The sequence below is a fragment of the Stegodyphus dumicola genome, chromosome X2 (genome assembly GCF_044657685.1).
Source record: "Stegodyphus dumicola isolate Sdum_Otavi_A_Nest chromosome X2, ASM4465768v1".
In the NCBI taxonomy this organism is placed as follows: Eukaryota; Metazoa; Arthropoda; class Arachnida; order Araneae; family Eresidae; genus Stegodyphus; species Stegodyphus dumicola.
This window is the reverse complement of record NC_140781.1, coordinates 79,960,050-79,976,848: the sequence shown is the minus strand read 5'-3', so window position 1 is coordinate 79,976,848 and position 16,799 is coordinate 79,960,050. Positions and strand designations below refer to the sequence as shown.

General features: G+C 32.8%; 1 protein-coding gene across 2 annotated transcripts in view; it reads right to left on the bottom strand.

The window, feature by feature from the left end:
• The window catches only part of LOC118183995 (BTB/POZ domain-containing protein KCTD3), a 213,992-nt gene that overhangs the window by 79,813 nt on the left and 117,380 nt on the right, over nucleotides 1-16,799 (bottom strand). For both annotated transcript variants that reach the window (XM_085809348.1, XM_085809349.1), the window contains one exon: nucleotides 592-785. In XM_085809348.1, coding sequence (XP_085665474.1) covers nucleotides 592-785 — 194 coding nt within the window. The remainder of the gene's footprint in view (nucleotides 1-591; nucleotides 786-16,799) is intronic.

Genomic DNA, 16,799 nt, shown 5'->3' with positions numbered 1-16,799 from the left:
TTCTTTATCCTGCTATCTTTATTTGCCATTGCCAAGTGGCCTATGCTTGTGAAGAACAAATTCATACCAGATAAACACATACTTGTGCTATATGTCTACTTAGTGTACCTTTATCAAATATTCCATCAATGTTGTAAACTGGTTTTGACACATTGTGGCCCATTTTCCATGCATAAAGGATATGCAAATCTCATTCGTACATTACTTTAGAAGGCCCTGATTTAAAAAAAAAAACACTTAAAAAAAATTATTGGTTTTGTTCAGACAAGAGCTCTTTCTCACTCTTATCAGTGCAAATGTTCTTGGGAACATAACTCCAAGAAGTATTAAGTATGATTTATAGAAATTTCATTCTATGGAATTCATGTAACTCAAATATTTCAGCAACAGAATAACCCAGTAGTCTGTCACTGATTGACATTAACACAATATTTTACCCAAAAGAGCATAATGATTCTGGGTATATAAACTAATTAATTCAAACATTCAAAATATTAAAAAAGAGAACAAGTACAAGAGAAATATAAAAAGGTTTTGATTATACTGAACATATTTCAGCATACAGCAAATTAATGAGAACAAAATAATTACCAATATCAGATTTAATTCCTTCTTCAGTGATTCCCCAAAGTCTTACTTGGGAGCTATAAGCAATAGCTAGCATTTTCGTACAATTTTCAACAGGATTACTAACAATAACTTTGGCATTTAGAGCTATTCTGTCCACTATAGGTTCTATATATGGACTCATAAATGCTAACTGCCATCCAGCAGAGTCTCTTAATCTGAAAAATAAAAAAGAAAGGGAAGCTAAATCAGCAAAATTACATAAACAATAAATCTGAAGTAAATGAGAAAGTACTGATATTGAAGGCCTGCGAGTAGCAATACAGCAATTTATCTAACATTAATAAATTAAGAATGTTACATTAATAGCCATGTATACACTGCCTTCCAAAAGTGAAGGAACAGCATGTTTCTGAAGGCTCACCTTACAAAAATGTCAGTAAGATTTAAATTTACACATTATATGCATGATAGTAATGAAGTTTAAGAAAATATATGCAAAAACAATAGCTATCACTTTTATTTTATAGAAAGGAATACTTATATAAAAGTTGGAGGAAAAAAGCAAAAATTTTAAGTTTTGCTCATGAAGGTTGATCTTCAATTGTTATTAGCAGTTTCGTTGACAATATCCTGGACAGTCTATAAATGTCCAGGAGAAGTTGACTGCCCGATTCGTTGGGGTGGCAGGCGATCAGATGGATGGAAATGGGGATATCCCAAGCTGATGCGGCTAGACGTCTCGATGTCTCTTGTACTGTAGTCCACCAACTACGGAATCAGTTTGAATATGAGGATACTGTGTCTAGAAGACATGTTCCAGGCAGACCTAGAGTTACAATACCTGTGGGAGACCGTTATTTAGCTCTTTCGACTCAAAGGAGGAGTAACATTACTGTACCTCAACTAATGGCAGATCATTTAGTAGCAACAGGAACAAGAATCTCAGCAACTAAAGCATGCAAATGCCTACACAATACAGGTCTGTATGGAAGACAGCCAGTTATTTGTGTCCCCTTGACACGAGGACACAAGAGGTGCAGACAAGTTTGAATATGAGGATACTGTGTCTAGAAGACATGTTCCAGGCAGACCTAGAGTTACAATACCTGTGGGAGACCGTTATTTAGCTCTTTCGACTCAAAGGAGGAGTAACATTACTGTACCTCAACTAATGGCAGATCATTTAGTAGCAACAGGAACAAGAATCTCAGCAACTAAAGCATGCAAATGCCTACACAATACAGGTCTGTATGGAAGACAGCCAGTTATTTGTGTCCCCTTGACACGAGGACACAAGAGGTGCAGACAAGTTTGAATATGAGGATACTGTGTCTAGAAGACATGTTCCAGGCAGACCTAGAGTTACAATACCTGTGGGAGACCGTTATTTAGCTCTTTCGACTCAAAGGAGGAGTAACATTACTGTACCTCAACTAATGGCAGATCATTTAGTAGCAACAGGAACAAGAATCTCAGCAACTAAAGCATGCAAATGCCTACACAATACAGGTCTGTATGGAAGACAGCCAGTTATTTGTGTCCCCTTGACACGAGGACACAAGAGGTGCAGACAAGCCTCCTGCACCAGTCAACAATGGGCATATGCTCTCTTCACAGACGAGTCCAGATTCACATTGGAGAGTGTTTCAGGTCATCAGTTGATCTGGAGGGAACAACATACCAGATACAACAAATCCCACATTGTGGAAGGAAGTAATAAGTAGGATCCCAGTGGCCTTGACCTACCAATACACGACAGAACGAATATCTAATGTGAACAGCCTATATGAACCATACAGCCACAGTAAGCACTAGAGCACATGATAAACTATATATGTCTCAAAATATGTTCACATATATGATGAGATACTGTTTGAAGGTCCTGAACTGTTTGCACACTAACCATTGGTTAACTTACCTTAATGAAAAAGCACCAGTCCCTGAGGCTCCAACAATACATTGAACAACTTACACAGATACAGTCAGCATTACATTAAAAACATATTAAAGCCTCTGATTGTCCCTTATTTTCTGAAGCACTATACCCATCTTCTAACAGGAAAATGAGAGAATACAGTTTACATTCAACAGTTGACACTATAAGGTATTTCTTCCACTTCCCTAGCGTGCCTTCGTGGTGTAACAGTAGCATGCTGGGCCGGTATGCCAGAGGTCCGTGGTTCAATTTCCGGTGAAGGCGGTTGCATATTTTTCATCTTTTTTGCTTCCAATTAACCTAATGACTCTACAAGTGGCGCCCGAACTAAAAGGGTTGTGGATGATGATTCTCCGCACCCAGAATTTGGCGACTAGGTCCCCTAAAACCCTAGTCGCCCTTTAAAAAGGGGAGTATGTAAGGTATTTCTCTAGCATGTCTTCGTGGTGTAAAGGTAGCACGCTGGGCAGGTATTCGAAAGGTCCGTGGTTCGATTCCCGGCGAAGGCGGTTGCATATTTTTCATCTTTTCTGCTTCCAATTAACCTAACGACTCTACAACACTACCTCAGATTACAAAACAATGGAGTTGGCTGGCCCCAGAATTTCACTAATGGTAGTACAGGTAATAATCATACAGCTCCTGCCCTAATTTTGGTGGAGGTCACACTGCAGAATGCATGAGGTCTACAACCCATTTTCTAGAAACACCAAACCTGTTAAGGGGACTTTCCGCTCACCATTATTTTAAATACCCGCATGCAGCAAGGACACTATATACTTACAAACATCTATGTCTTCTTCAGGCTTCAACACTGGACCAGGTGATATGGTAATCAGCATCTTAAATCACTATACATACCAATCAGGGTGGCACCTCAAAACACAACAGGTTACAATTGCCTTAACCAATATAATCGCCAGACTTCGTAATTGAACATATCTGACCTATGCCATCACACATAACAAAGATGATGTACTACAAAGAATGATATAGTGGAGCAACAAATAAAATTTTATCAATATTATTTTATTAATAAACTTTAACCTTTCATAAACTCCTTTACTTAGCTTTTTTCCTAAAGCTTCTACAAAAACAAACTATTAATTCAGATAAAAGTTGTACTGTTATATATTTATAATTATTATTATGCAAATAATGTAGATTAGCCTTTCCACATGTATATAAACCTTAGAATACTAAAGCTCAGGGAAAATATTGTTAGCAAATCATAATAAATTTATACTGCAACACAAATTTTCATATAAATTAGGCAATGAAAATTTAATATCCTGGAGTGAAATTATTGCTAAGATGTTATTCATTATGTGGAACTTTGTCTGGAGTTTTTATTCTTTTTCTTGAAATAATAATTCCTTGATTTTTGCTCAATATTTATATTTCAGTTGTTCATCTAATTTTATTTAAAAATTATATTTTTAACACTTCTATTTGTCCTTTTAATCTAAAGTGATTCTCATTCTCAATTCCATTTTCTTAAAGCAGGATTTTATTTTACCACATGGTTCTTTCAGTTTGCAAATAATTCTAAGTTATGGCATCCGATTTTTATTCAATTATTCCCATACATTTTTTGCACCTGTTACTTCCATTCACAAGATTGGCATCTGTTAACATTTCTTTTTTCTGCTCACAACTGTCAGTATCGAACTCATGCATGTGTGGGATAGTCATACAGTCTTATACGTCTATGTAAAAAGTCATGATCTCGATGAATTATTGCAATAAACTGACAAGTCCTTACTGATATTTCACAAAATGAAAAGATTTTTATTAAACAAGCAAATTGATAGTAATGATAGATCAAGTTTGAGCCGTACAGCATTGACATCTGGTACAGGAGAAAAGAAGCAAAAATATCATAACTAAAAGGACAGTTGCTTTGATTTTGGTTTTACTTTAGTAGAAGTAGATAATCATGATACGTGTTGTTAGCTTAAAAAGTCTTTGCACTGGAAACTATGCTTCCAGGTAAGCTAAAGCGACATCTCAAGCCCATTCCTCCTAACATGGTTGACAAATCTTACATTTGTTTTTAGTAAGAAGTTGCAAGATTTACAGACGGAAAGCAGTGTATTCATTAAACAAATATAAGTTCCAAATAACCCACAACTAGAGTCTGCAAAGAGCGAAGTGTAAAAAACCATGTACTATTGTGCAGAAGAGCTTATTCTACAGGCTGCTTCCACTGCTATGTAGCCTTCCCTTAGGAAGTCCTTCAGAAAGGTATCCATTCCCTTGGGCAGATATCCTTTGCATGCTTTTTCATGCGCCAAACAAAATTGTTATTTTAGTAAAAATATTGATTGCAAGTTCTGTTAATAGACATTGTAAAATATTTTATCACCTGCCTTTTATCCTTGTTTCAAAGGTAAAGTATTTTCATTATGCTGAAATACTTAAAAATCAAATGGAAATATTCTATTGGAAAGGTAACTAAGCGCAGGATCAAAAAGCAAACTGCATCCCCGAAAACTATCAGATATATGTTCTGCAAAGAGTCATTTAAAAACATTTTAGTATGCATTTTTCACTTCTGTGACCGGCTACCTATTCTAAAATGGAACATTTTTAAATAACTGGTCTTAGACATCTGCAAATCTCTACTGAGAATGGGATCAATGAATTCTGCTTTTTCCAGCAAAAAAAGCACAAAAATGCCACAACTTTGCATGAAAAAGTATATATCAAAAATAAATGTGTTAGCAAATGTGGGACTTGAATTACTGAATTATGACACAGAACATAGCTGTTAACCTTGAAATCTTAAGAATTCAGAGATTTTTGTGAGGAAACTGGGACGTTTTCATGCTATGACATCATATCAAAGGAACTGTAAACTTACTCTAATTCCCTTTATAATGCACAATTCAGATTACTGAACAATTTGTAATTCAATGTCAAACACATTAGCCCTAATGTGGCTATTCTAAATTTTAAATTCTTTGGCTAATTTCATTTTTTAATTTTCTTAGCTTTTCTACTGAGAAAATCCCGAGTAGTGAAGGAAACTTTTTGCTTATCAATGTACTTTTAAATATGATGAAAATAAAATTAATAATATGTATAGTATTATGCTTTTATACAAAGAAAATCCCGAGGAATGAAGGAAAGCTTTTGTTTATCATTGCACTTTTAAACATGATGGAAATAAAACTAATAATTAATGTGTATTTGCATGAATAAACTTAATAATGTATCATATACTGAAGTAAACAAAATTAGATAAAAACATTATTAAAAATTTGTTTGAACCTTCATGTAAAAATTTACAAATGTCTACAGCAGGTTAATAACATAACTCAGATTAAATTAAACTTAATAAAAAAAATAATAAGATAAATAAATGTAACAAGGAAAAAATACAATTCAGATGAAATAAAATTTATTCTGAAAATCATTAGAGGTGAGGGAAAAGAATTTGCCTAGTTTAAGTTTCATTTATTGCTGAGAAACTTTTTCCCTAGTAAAGGCTAAAAATTAAAAACCAGGAGATTTGATGATCTGCCAGGAGATAGGGAAATGTGATGAAAAATCAACACTAGTTCGCAGCTATGTCCACTGCTTTTCATGAAGGGCTTACGGGGAAACTGGTTCCTGTTTGCAGGCCAGCACTTTTGATTGAAGAGTTTCACTTGCGAACATAACAGAAAACTATTCACGGTAATTAAACGAATAGTTTTTTTATTATTACTCATAAATTAATAATTTAAGTTCTTTTTAACATAAAATGATTTCTAAGCATAAATTTTACTACATATTAGCTTAAAATGATATTTTGCTGTTTTGTTAATACTATAACAACAATACTTTTCACAAGCATCTAGACTGCAAACCTCACTTTTGCTCATAACCGTGTTTTCCCCTTCTCTGGGATATGAAGAAGGCAAAAGGGATTTTAAATACAGGGAATTTTAGCCTATAGCATTGTTTATATCGCGTTCCTGTGTAATTATTGTGAATATCTATTTAGAAAATATTAATATGTCTTCTGAAATAATAAAACGGCCCTTCACATGGACAAGTGATATCACATCCGAAAATCAGACGACACCCTTGGAAAAAACTCAAAGGTCTCTTTCAGGTTCAAATATTCCCGACACGAAAAATCAACTGTTGACTCTTGTTTGAACTGAGGAAAAAGATATGCTGCATTTTTTAACTGAAAAAGACAAGCAGCAAGTGGTCACCTTACAGAATTATACAATTTAAAGCGCAGGGAAAAATGCGAATTTTAAAGTTCTAATTGTATGGGTGCCAAATACATTTTACGGATAAAATGGGTTGCCTATTTTGGCAATATAGCACAATATCTGGTGAATTTTTTTCATAGTTGGGTACATAATCAGACATGGCTTAATACCAATTTTTTTTATTAATAGTTTATCAATGTGTCAATGATTAAAATGTTGATATTAAAAAAAATATTTTCCCTTTATTTTCGCATATCAGAAACTACCACCTAAAATATTAGATGTGACATCTCAGATGTTTTGCGTAACAATTTGTTCTTCATTACCCCCAGGCTTGTGTTTTCCTTCTAGTGCATTATGCAGTGTCCCCACAGATTTGCATATGTTATGTAATTGCTTTATATTTGTATTTTCTCCATACCATCCCCATCATAACATACCAAGATGTTGCATGTGGTTTATTCAGATGTTTATCTTATATCAACATATTATTTAGCTACACTATGTTCATGTACTGAATATAGAGATACCTTTCCTTTCTATACATAAGATAATTCGTAGTTAATTATATTATAAAATTGCTAAGATATTGAAAAATAATAAAACTGATTACATGGTTAAATGTATCGTAAACTGTCCAAGAAATTTACAACTCTTTTACTACTTTTTCTGTACTTTTTCTATAATTTTAATGTAATTTATTATATACTTTACATATTTTTTTTTTATTTTATTTTTATATAATTTATAATTTTTATTGCTATATTTGAAATAAAACATTTTATGTTGCTGATATAAATAGATTGATTTATGATCTTAAATAAATGTTATTTGTATAAAGTGGTGTAGTTTTCATTTTTGTATACAAATATGTGACAAACATGTGGAGAATATCGTAATATGCAGAAAAAGGTCTCAAGGAGATCACACAGGCAACATTTGTAAATGACTAGTATTTATGATAACCTTTTTTTAAATGTTTGGACTATCAGCGCAACCATGCACTTATTTTTTGGGTGCATTTTTGAAGGATACTTTGGCCCAGGATGTTTCATTTTATTTGCACATTTTCTTGGAACTTTTTCATAGTCACAGATCTGCTTCTAGAAGATACATGTGGAAAAACTACTTCTACATTTACTTTACTCTGGTCTTTCACTACCTGCATCAATTCCCTTGAAAGTTTGTTTTCATATCAAAATTTAACTATACATACAAGTTTACTAATAGATGCAAATGGATGGAATGCAGTTTAGCTCATTTTTTAGCAGTAGAATTTTATCTAGGTAATAAAAGTGCCAACGCTGAGCATCTGAAGCTCACAGTCGTGAAATATAGATGTTATCATGCCAAGAAGTGAGCTAAAGCATATTTTCATTGATAAAGATATTTCAAACACTGTTATCATATTTGCAATTTCATAAAAATGGTTATCTTGTATAAAATACATGCTTATTGAATGAAAATACGTTTATTTTATGAGCTAATTTACAAGTTTTTATGTAATAAATTTGTAGTCCTTTTAGTCTATTATCATTGCTGAGAAAGACACAGAAAGCTATTTTGAAATGACTAAAATCTTATAACCTCACATCAATATAGATTCAGATCCAAATTCTCAATTCTCCCACTTATATATGCACTGTGCTTTGATACAGTCAAGGTCTCAAACATTTGGTTAGATGCCTAGGTTTTACAAAATGTAATTCAATCCTATCTTAGAAGATTTGTAATGCTATATCATCCTAATAAGCAGACATTCCCCTTAAGTACTTTACATGGCTTTTTTGTTAGTTATTGTTTGGATAAATGATATTTCAGAGACCTAAAGGTTACACACGAGTCATTTGGGATCATTAACATTCTTATTAATTAATTATTAACATTTACATTTAGTACCATTAACATTTTAGTACTGTGATATGATTTTTCTCCTTTTCACAAGAAGTTAGAGAAAGTATGTTTTCCAACCAGTCAGCTATCAGTATCGAAATAATCATCATTAACCAAAACAATAGTAGCAGTGCAGTTATTTTATATCATGCCAACCCCCCCAAAAAACCCTCTAAAATCTTATTATCTATAATAGTACTTTTATACTATAGTCATTTCTGCAAATGAAGAAATATGGGTTTCTCGCATAAAAACATCACTTAGTCTGTTCATATAAATGATTGCAAATACACATTTATATATTCGAAACTACACAACAAATGAAAAATTATATTTAACGTAAATAAATTTCCTGTAGTTCTCCTCAAAAGGAAAAAGAAAATAATCTTTCCCTGTGTAAAGTGCTTCATTTATCTTGGAACAATTTTTATTCCCAAATTAAGAAGGAAATTACATATTACATGTGTTCTCAAAAGATGCCACCAAAATTACATTAAGTGTTGTCAAAATTCTTGATATGCCATGATTAAGACATTCATTAACGGGGGACTAAAACACATTACAGCAGACCCACGAATAGAAGAAGTTATAACCGAGTTCTCTTTCCATAATATTAAACTTCAAAAAACAATGAAAATATAAACAGTATTTCAGATTGAAAATGATAACATGAAAAATTCTTGAGACAAGGAAAAATTTGGCGCATGGCTAGAGAACTATACTTGGAATTTTTATAAAATATATCACATATTTCTTTTACACACCATGCAAGTATTTTTTCAAAATATGGATTATAAATAACATGAATTGGATATTATTAAAATGCAAATATAAATCTCAACCATCCAATTTTTCATGAACTATTTTTTCCCACAGATGAGTGAAAATAATAAATAATCAATTAGATAAGCAATGTATAATTTTAATTTAAATATAAATTTAAGACACAATATAATGAATAAATGTTTCTAAGAATGTTATTTCTCGAGTAGCATACAAGATAAACTAAAGACCTCATGGCAAGATGCCCTAGCAGCATAATGGAATGCAACAGCTAGAAAGAGTAGAAAGATTATCATAAAAATAATTCTGATGATAACAGTTCATTCCTTTGTGTTGCCATTTCTAGCCTTGTCAATGCTATAACACATAGGCCATTTATTTCTTTACTTACTTTTATTGCAACTGTTTAATATTATAGTTCATTTCTCAATTCTTCCTTTAGGTACTGCTGTAGCAATATATAAACATACTTTGTCATTTGTTTTTCTTTTGGGATCTACTTGTATTAAAATAACATAATGTATATAATGCATGTTTCAGTTGACTAATTTAACTACTCTTATTTTATTTATTTATTTATTTGCAGTAATGAACAGTCATTTTGTTTATGTATATGAAATGTTACTAAATGTTTTGAGGGGGGATACAATCAATTACATATTTAAAGTTTATAGATGTCGAGGGAGGGAAGAATATTAAATTTCTCTGAACAGAAAAATGTTTGAATATCTTTTTTTTAATAGAATATGGGAATGCACTCAATAGTAAAACAATTATGAAGGATTCTAGAAAAAGAACATGCAAATTTTATGAGAATTTTATTTCTGCAGAGTGCCTGAAAGTCAATATCAAATGTGCCAAACCAAAAGCAAAGATAAGAGGAAAAATAATTTAAAATACAGCCTATTTTGAATGCCTTTATGTTCCCCTTTTAAAAAAAAAATTCTGCTTACTTACAATCAGTTTCCCCTTTTTTTTTTTTTTTTTTTTTTTTTTTTGTGCATGAAAGTGATATCAGCTAAGCCGTTGCTTGCATGTAACATACAAGTGTTTCAGGAATGAAATAACATGCTTTACATTTAACCATCATTTCACAGAAAACTACCTTCCTGCTCTGAAATTGTAAATAACAGACATAGAAGTTACTCTTTTTTCACATTCAATTTTCTGCTTCTTAGAATATTTTTTAATATTATTATTTAAGGCCAGAACATTACCTATGAGCCGTAAAGGTAACCACACAATTTTTGCCAATTTAAGTTGTAAGTTAGTTGAATAAATCAGAAGACAGTTAAACATAAGATTATATTAAAAAAAATAAATAAATGCTTAGCTTTAAAAATGTTTCATTCTCATACAAAGAAGGGTTTTTACATTCATAAATCAAAGCTGCTAATGAAAAGCAAAACTTTATTTTCCTCCTGAACTCCAATAATGCCCTTATTTAGTCATTATAGAGATGAGATTTAAATTAATTAACAATGAATTAGCCAAAATACAGTCACCTGCTGTCATAGGATCACCTGCTCGTATTGAATGCTATAAACATACAAAATATTTGCATTCAGAGAAACTTTTGCACAATTTTCCAAAGGAAATTTTCCACACAATTATTCTTACAAAATATATTAAATGAGATTAGCAACTTTATTTTAAAGAAAATTAAGCTAAGTAAATATATAGTACCACTATTACAAATTGGTTAACATAAGCGATTGCAGCTGCATGCACGCAATCTTCGAGCATGAGCGATTGTGAGCGCTTGGAAGAAATCTTTTTTTCTCTCATTCTGAAACAGGGCTATGAGCAAAAGTGAGGTTTGGGGTCTAGATGCTTATATACTGTTAATATCAAATTTTTGAAAAAATTTTATTGCTCCTAAATTTCATATAAAATAATTTCAAGAATATAAATGAAATTCTAGACAAATCCGACATGGTATGTACGCAAATTTCAGCTAAATTATAGTTTCCAAATCTCCTTTGTCTTCTAAACTACAATATTTCAGCTCTTTATGATTTTAATATTCTAGCTAAAATAAAATTCAATGACAGAATACTAAAGAACAGTGTATCCACCATTCACTAAGTTTTGGTTGTGTACGTTAACAACTCTAGAGAAGGGTTAAATACCCTTTTATTCTAACCCAAAGTAGATTAACAGACAGTCAATCCCTCCACTTGGGCTTGAACTCAAAATAGAAAACATAATACTAACTATTGTTAAATAAATGTAATCAGCCAAAGCTGCAGAGTTAATACTGCATAGTTGACCCTTAACTAAGAATCACTGCCATATGTTAACAAGCACATAATAAGTATAGCCATAGACGAACAAATTTTAACTAATAGCAACAACGTGGCCGAAAGGCAGATTATGTTTTCCTACTGAAGTAACTCAGACTTGACCTTAAATAGTAGTTTCTACCCTATTTGCTAAAGCACAAAACTAAAAACTCAGTATGGCAGGAAACTGTAGGGAGGAAAATGAGAAGGTAAAGGAAGGGCTTACTCCTTATAAAAATAACTATTAGCAAAATAAAGAAAAATGCCTACATGTAATAATTAAAAAATTATAATTAAATACAATTAATCATGAATTTTCATAAAATGCAATTTCTTAAAACTGTACACGAACTCTTCTCTGAACCAAAACCATTTAACCTCTAAAAGCCTTATCTTAATCTACTATTACAATAACAATATAAGAATTAACAGGAAGAGAGCTACTAATCTGCTCCATAGAGCAACTGATAGAGCAATTCATATTTGGCTGAAAATTAAATAGCAATGATAGTTCACAAGTATTTATTTTGATGTGATCAGTAAATTTTACATATACACCATGATCAATAAATACAGAGAATAATTACTTTCATGATTTATTAGCAGGAAAGACGATGCATGTATGCAGGAACACAGCTTATTGGAGCTCAAAATATGCAGTTGAGTTCTGTGTTCGCATTGCGCTGGATGTTGGGAATGTTCAAATTGTGCATTGGATGCCGACAATGTCCAAACACCTGGTGTAGCATGTCGTAACATTCCCTTTACAATCTCCCCAAGTTTAAAGCAGAATTTCATGATGATTAGTTGCTCCATCTCATCTGTACCAGCATTACAATTTACTTCCACAATGCACACACACAAGCTGCGCTTTGCAAATGACGATCGACAGAGCTTGGGCTTCACAAGTCTCAGTGTCAACCAGTCGTACAAACTACACTGCATGCCAGCAATTCATTTATCATACAGTACAAAGTCCGAAATCCGGACTCGTTGGGACTTGGGCGATTCCAGATTTGGGATTTTTCCGGATATTAGATCATCACTTTAAATCTGGTAAGATGGCATGCAGAAATTATACAATTAAAAATATGAAATCTTAAGAACAATCATGATTTAAAGGGTATCAAAATTTACAAAAAAAGCTCAATATTTATTTATTTACTTTATTAAACATTTCTTTCAATGTATGTTGTTTAAGTTGCTTCTACAAGAAATTCAAAAAGTTCATTTTTCTTTTGTCTTATGTCATATACAGTTGACTTTCCACTGCCATACTCCTCACCTAATTTTGAGACCGATTGTAGATCCTTTGGCAGCTCCACAACTGGAAACTCTTTTCAACATAATCGTCGCACTTAGAAGCGGTGCAACACCAGGGTGCCTGGGTCAAGGACATTAACCCTTGTCGAACATGTAGGTTGTTTCGAATGCTGTCATGAGTAACATGACATAACATAAGATATAATACTTTTTAATAAATTATGATTATATTTCTTAGTAATGGGATAATAAGATATTCTAGCAGAAATAAAGTGTGTGCTGAGTTCCAATAAAGACCTGAAAATGCCATCTAGGAGAACTGAGAAAGGGGAAAACAGCTGGCTTTAACCTGAGTCCTAAAGATACACATAATACAGTCAAAAGTATTTAATCCGGACACTCATAATCCAGAATGATCTATAATCCGGACCTCAAAGCTAAAACTTTCTGAGCATGCGTTAACGCATATGCGCGTAATACCTTTACGCATGCGCATAATAGGTTTACGCATGTGCATTTATGTATAACGGAAGGTATAATCTAAGCTAAAATTATCTAATTATCTATTTCAGTTAATGTTGCAGATTGCGTTGTTCCTTAATCTTCTAATTGGATCCAGCTTATTAATTTTGGCAGACTGTTAGAGCAATTTTATAACAGTAAGCTTGAACTTACGATTATGTCAAAAAGAATTTCCGATTCTGGAGCTGCCAAAGGATCTACAAAGCGAAAGCATGTTTCGATGTCTATCAAACAAAATGTGGAATTACTGCAAAAAATGGATAAAGGCATATCGTTTGTTTCTCTAACCGTTCCGAAATCTATTTATCAATTTCACGCTGCTCTGTGTGGGGGGGGGGGGATTGTCGCAGCGCGCAATGAACTGGAAGTTGATCTGTCAGCACTATCCTTATCTTCAGGGCAGATGTTTTTCTTTTATTTGTCTTATAACTATACTTTACTAAATGTAGTTTTTCATCTCGATGTACTCCGTCTTTGATATGATTTAAATCAAATTCCTCGTCATTATAAATATCACGAATACACATCAAATAGTTTTCTGGTTGCAATTTTCTAATTTCGACTATGTGTAATGTATGCTTAACGCATACGCGCGTTGAGAGAAATGTTTAATAAAGTAAACAAATAAATATTAAGCTTTTTTTTTTTTTAATTTTGATACCCTTTAGTACTTTACTACCTTTTACTACCTTTTAATTTGATACCCATAATTGCTCTTTATTTCATAAATTACGGTTTCATATTTTTAATTTTATAATTCAGCATGCCATCTTACCAGATTTAAACTGATGATCTATAATTCGGAAAAATCGATAATTCGGAACTGACGAAGTGCCGACGAGTCCGGATAAAAGACTTTTGACTGTACATACAATACAGATAGCGTGAGTCAACTGGTGCACTTAAATCATAGCATAAGTCATAAAGTACAGTAAAGTAATTCAAATTAAACAATCTGAGCACTAAGTATGGCAATACATCGCTTACAATTATTTGGGTCATTTAAATCATAATTGTGGACCCTTATAACAGGGTTGTTGATACTTGCGAGGTTAGCATAAAAATTACAAGCAAGCTGGCAATAAAAATATTTCAGTTCTTCAATGCCTAATTCATCATGAAGTTTTTGATTTCGAACGTACCAGGGCGAGTTGCTGATCTGTCTTGGGACTCAATTTTGTGCCTGCTGTAACTTTTTTCCTATATGATTTGCATGAATATGCCCAAATCAGGCAGCCATAACATAGTATGGGAAACAATAGTTTTACGAATAAGCAACTTGTTATCTATTGAAAGTACACTGTTTCAAGAAATTAAGGGGTGAAGTGTAGCTTTACTAACTTGAAACTTTTTAAGGATAGATGTTACCTGTAGGTACCATGAGAGAGTTTTACTGAGGATCCCCCCCCCAAGATAAGGGACTTGCTTGGCCCACGGGATATCTTCTTCGTAAAGTTGCAGGTTTTTATTGAATTTGTTCTTGGTAAAAGCGATCACTCGAGTCTTATCTACATTAACTCTGATTTTCCATTTTGTCAGCCAAGTTTCAAGTATGTTTATGTAGTCTTGTATTCTTTGTATTGCTGGGCTAATGAATGCAATTTGTGAGAGGATCGCAGTGTCGTCTGCATACATTGCAAGTGTTGTGTTCTGTGTGGTGGGAATGTCGTTCACGTAAATATTGAATAAAGTGGGTCCAAGCAAACTTCCCTGGGGGACCCCAGAAAATATTGTCCTACGTGTTTATAGTGTGTTCAAGCTGCGAACGACAAAGTGTCTACCAGTTAGGTAGGATTTAACTATGTTTGTGATGTAGCCTGGGAAGCCCAGGTTGTGCAATTTGTAAATGAGTGATATAATTGAAAGTTCAAGCTTAGTTTTTATAAAACTGGCATAATAATAACAGTCTGCAAAAAATAATAAGCTGGATCAATTAGGAGATTAGGGAGCAATGCAATCTGAACTGAACATTAACTAAAATGCTTTAGAATTAGTAAAGATAATGTCTTGCTCCTATTGCGTATTGCATTAAGCCTATACATTACTATATTTGCTGGTGTCCCCCAGGGGAGTCTGCTTGGACTCACTTTATTCAATATTTACGTGAACGACACATTGTATTAGTTTAGTTATTTACTATACCTACGGTTAATATCTTACACATGTTTAAAACTAATCTGAGTAATGAATTAAATAAACTCCGACATATACTTAGGGCTTTATCTAGGGCTGATACTAGATACCGCTTGGTGCAGTCTCTACGGGTCCCAAATTCTGCTAGAAAGTGCCTTCCTAAGTTCTCAATTTTCACTGCGCCTAACTTTGGATCCCAGTGCATTCCCTAAATCATAAAAAACGTCTCATTCTTTAATTTTGCCACCTGGTTCTTCCCCAAATTCCAAAAATTTCGTCTTCCCTAAATTCTGCCATCCGGTGCCGACATATTCTGCCGGCGTTTCTGGGTTTATGGTGAATAAACATATCAGATATTCTTAATTAAAACAGCACTAAATGTAATCTTTTGGCCTATGAGTTTCATTAACAAAAATCTATTTTTAGCATAGGAAATGAAATTTTTATTAAATTTTTCCGTGGCATTATTTCTTAGAGCATTTAAAAATCTATAATCATCGCCAAGTGTAATGTTAGCAATAAAAGGAGTCATACTCTTGTTATTCAATTCCTAATATAACAAAAGCTTAGACATCTCCGCATGAGTTATTACTGAAGCTGTCACGTACTGATAAACACGCAGTGATGAAAGCAAAATAGGTATAATAAATAATGACTAGACAGGTCAGCGTCAGGGATGTAAAATAGGTAATTGTTTGGGTTTGAGATGTAACTACACAGCCAAATTAATTAATCTCATAAATTTATGCTTACATGATTGTTTTTCCATAATGAGATATTTATTTAGTGCATAAGTGAAATTAAGAATCGGAATTTTTAAGTGAAAAATCTCTACATGTTTTATTATGGAAGGAAAAATCAAATGTGCATGCGTAAAGCATACAAAAAAAAAGTTTCTGGCTTTGAGGTCCGGATTTTAGATCATTCCGGATAATGGACAGCTGGATTTTGGACTTTATACTGTATTTATTGATCACAAGTTGTATATACGAGGCATATTTGGAAACTAAGTACCGTTTTGAAAAAGAAAAAAAAATAGTAAAACAGTTTTTTCGAATCCAATTTTATTTTTACATGAAAATACATGTCTTAAACTATTTTTCAACATAGTTTCCGCCAATGATCAAACACTTGTCATAGCGGGTGACCAGTTTTTGTATACCATCGTCAAAGAAACTTCCCGCCAGTTTCGATAACCAT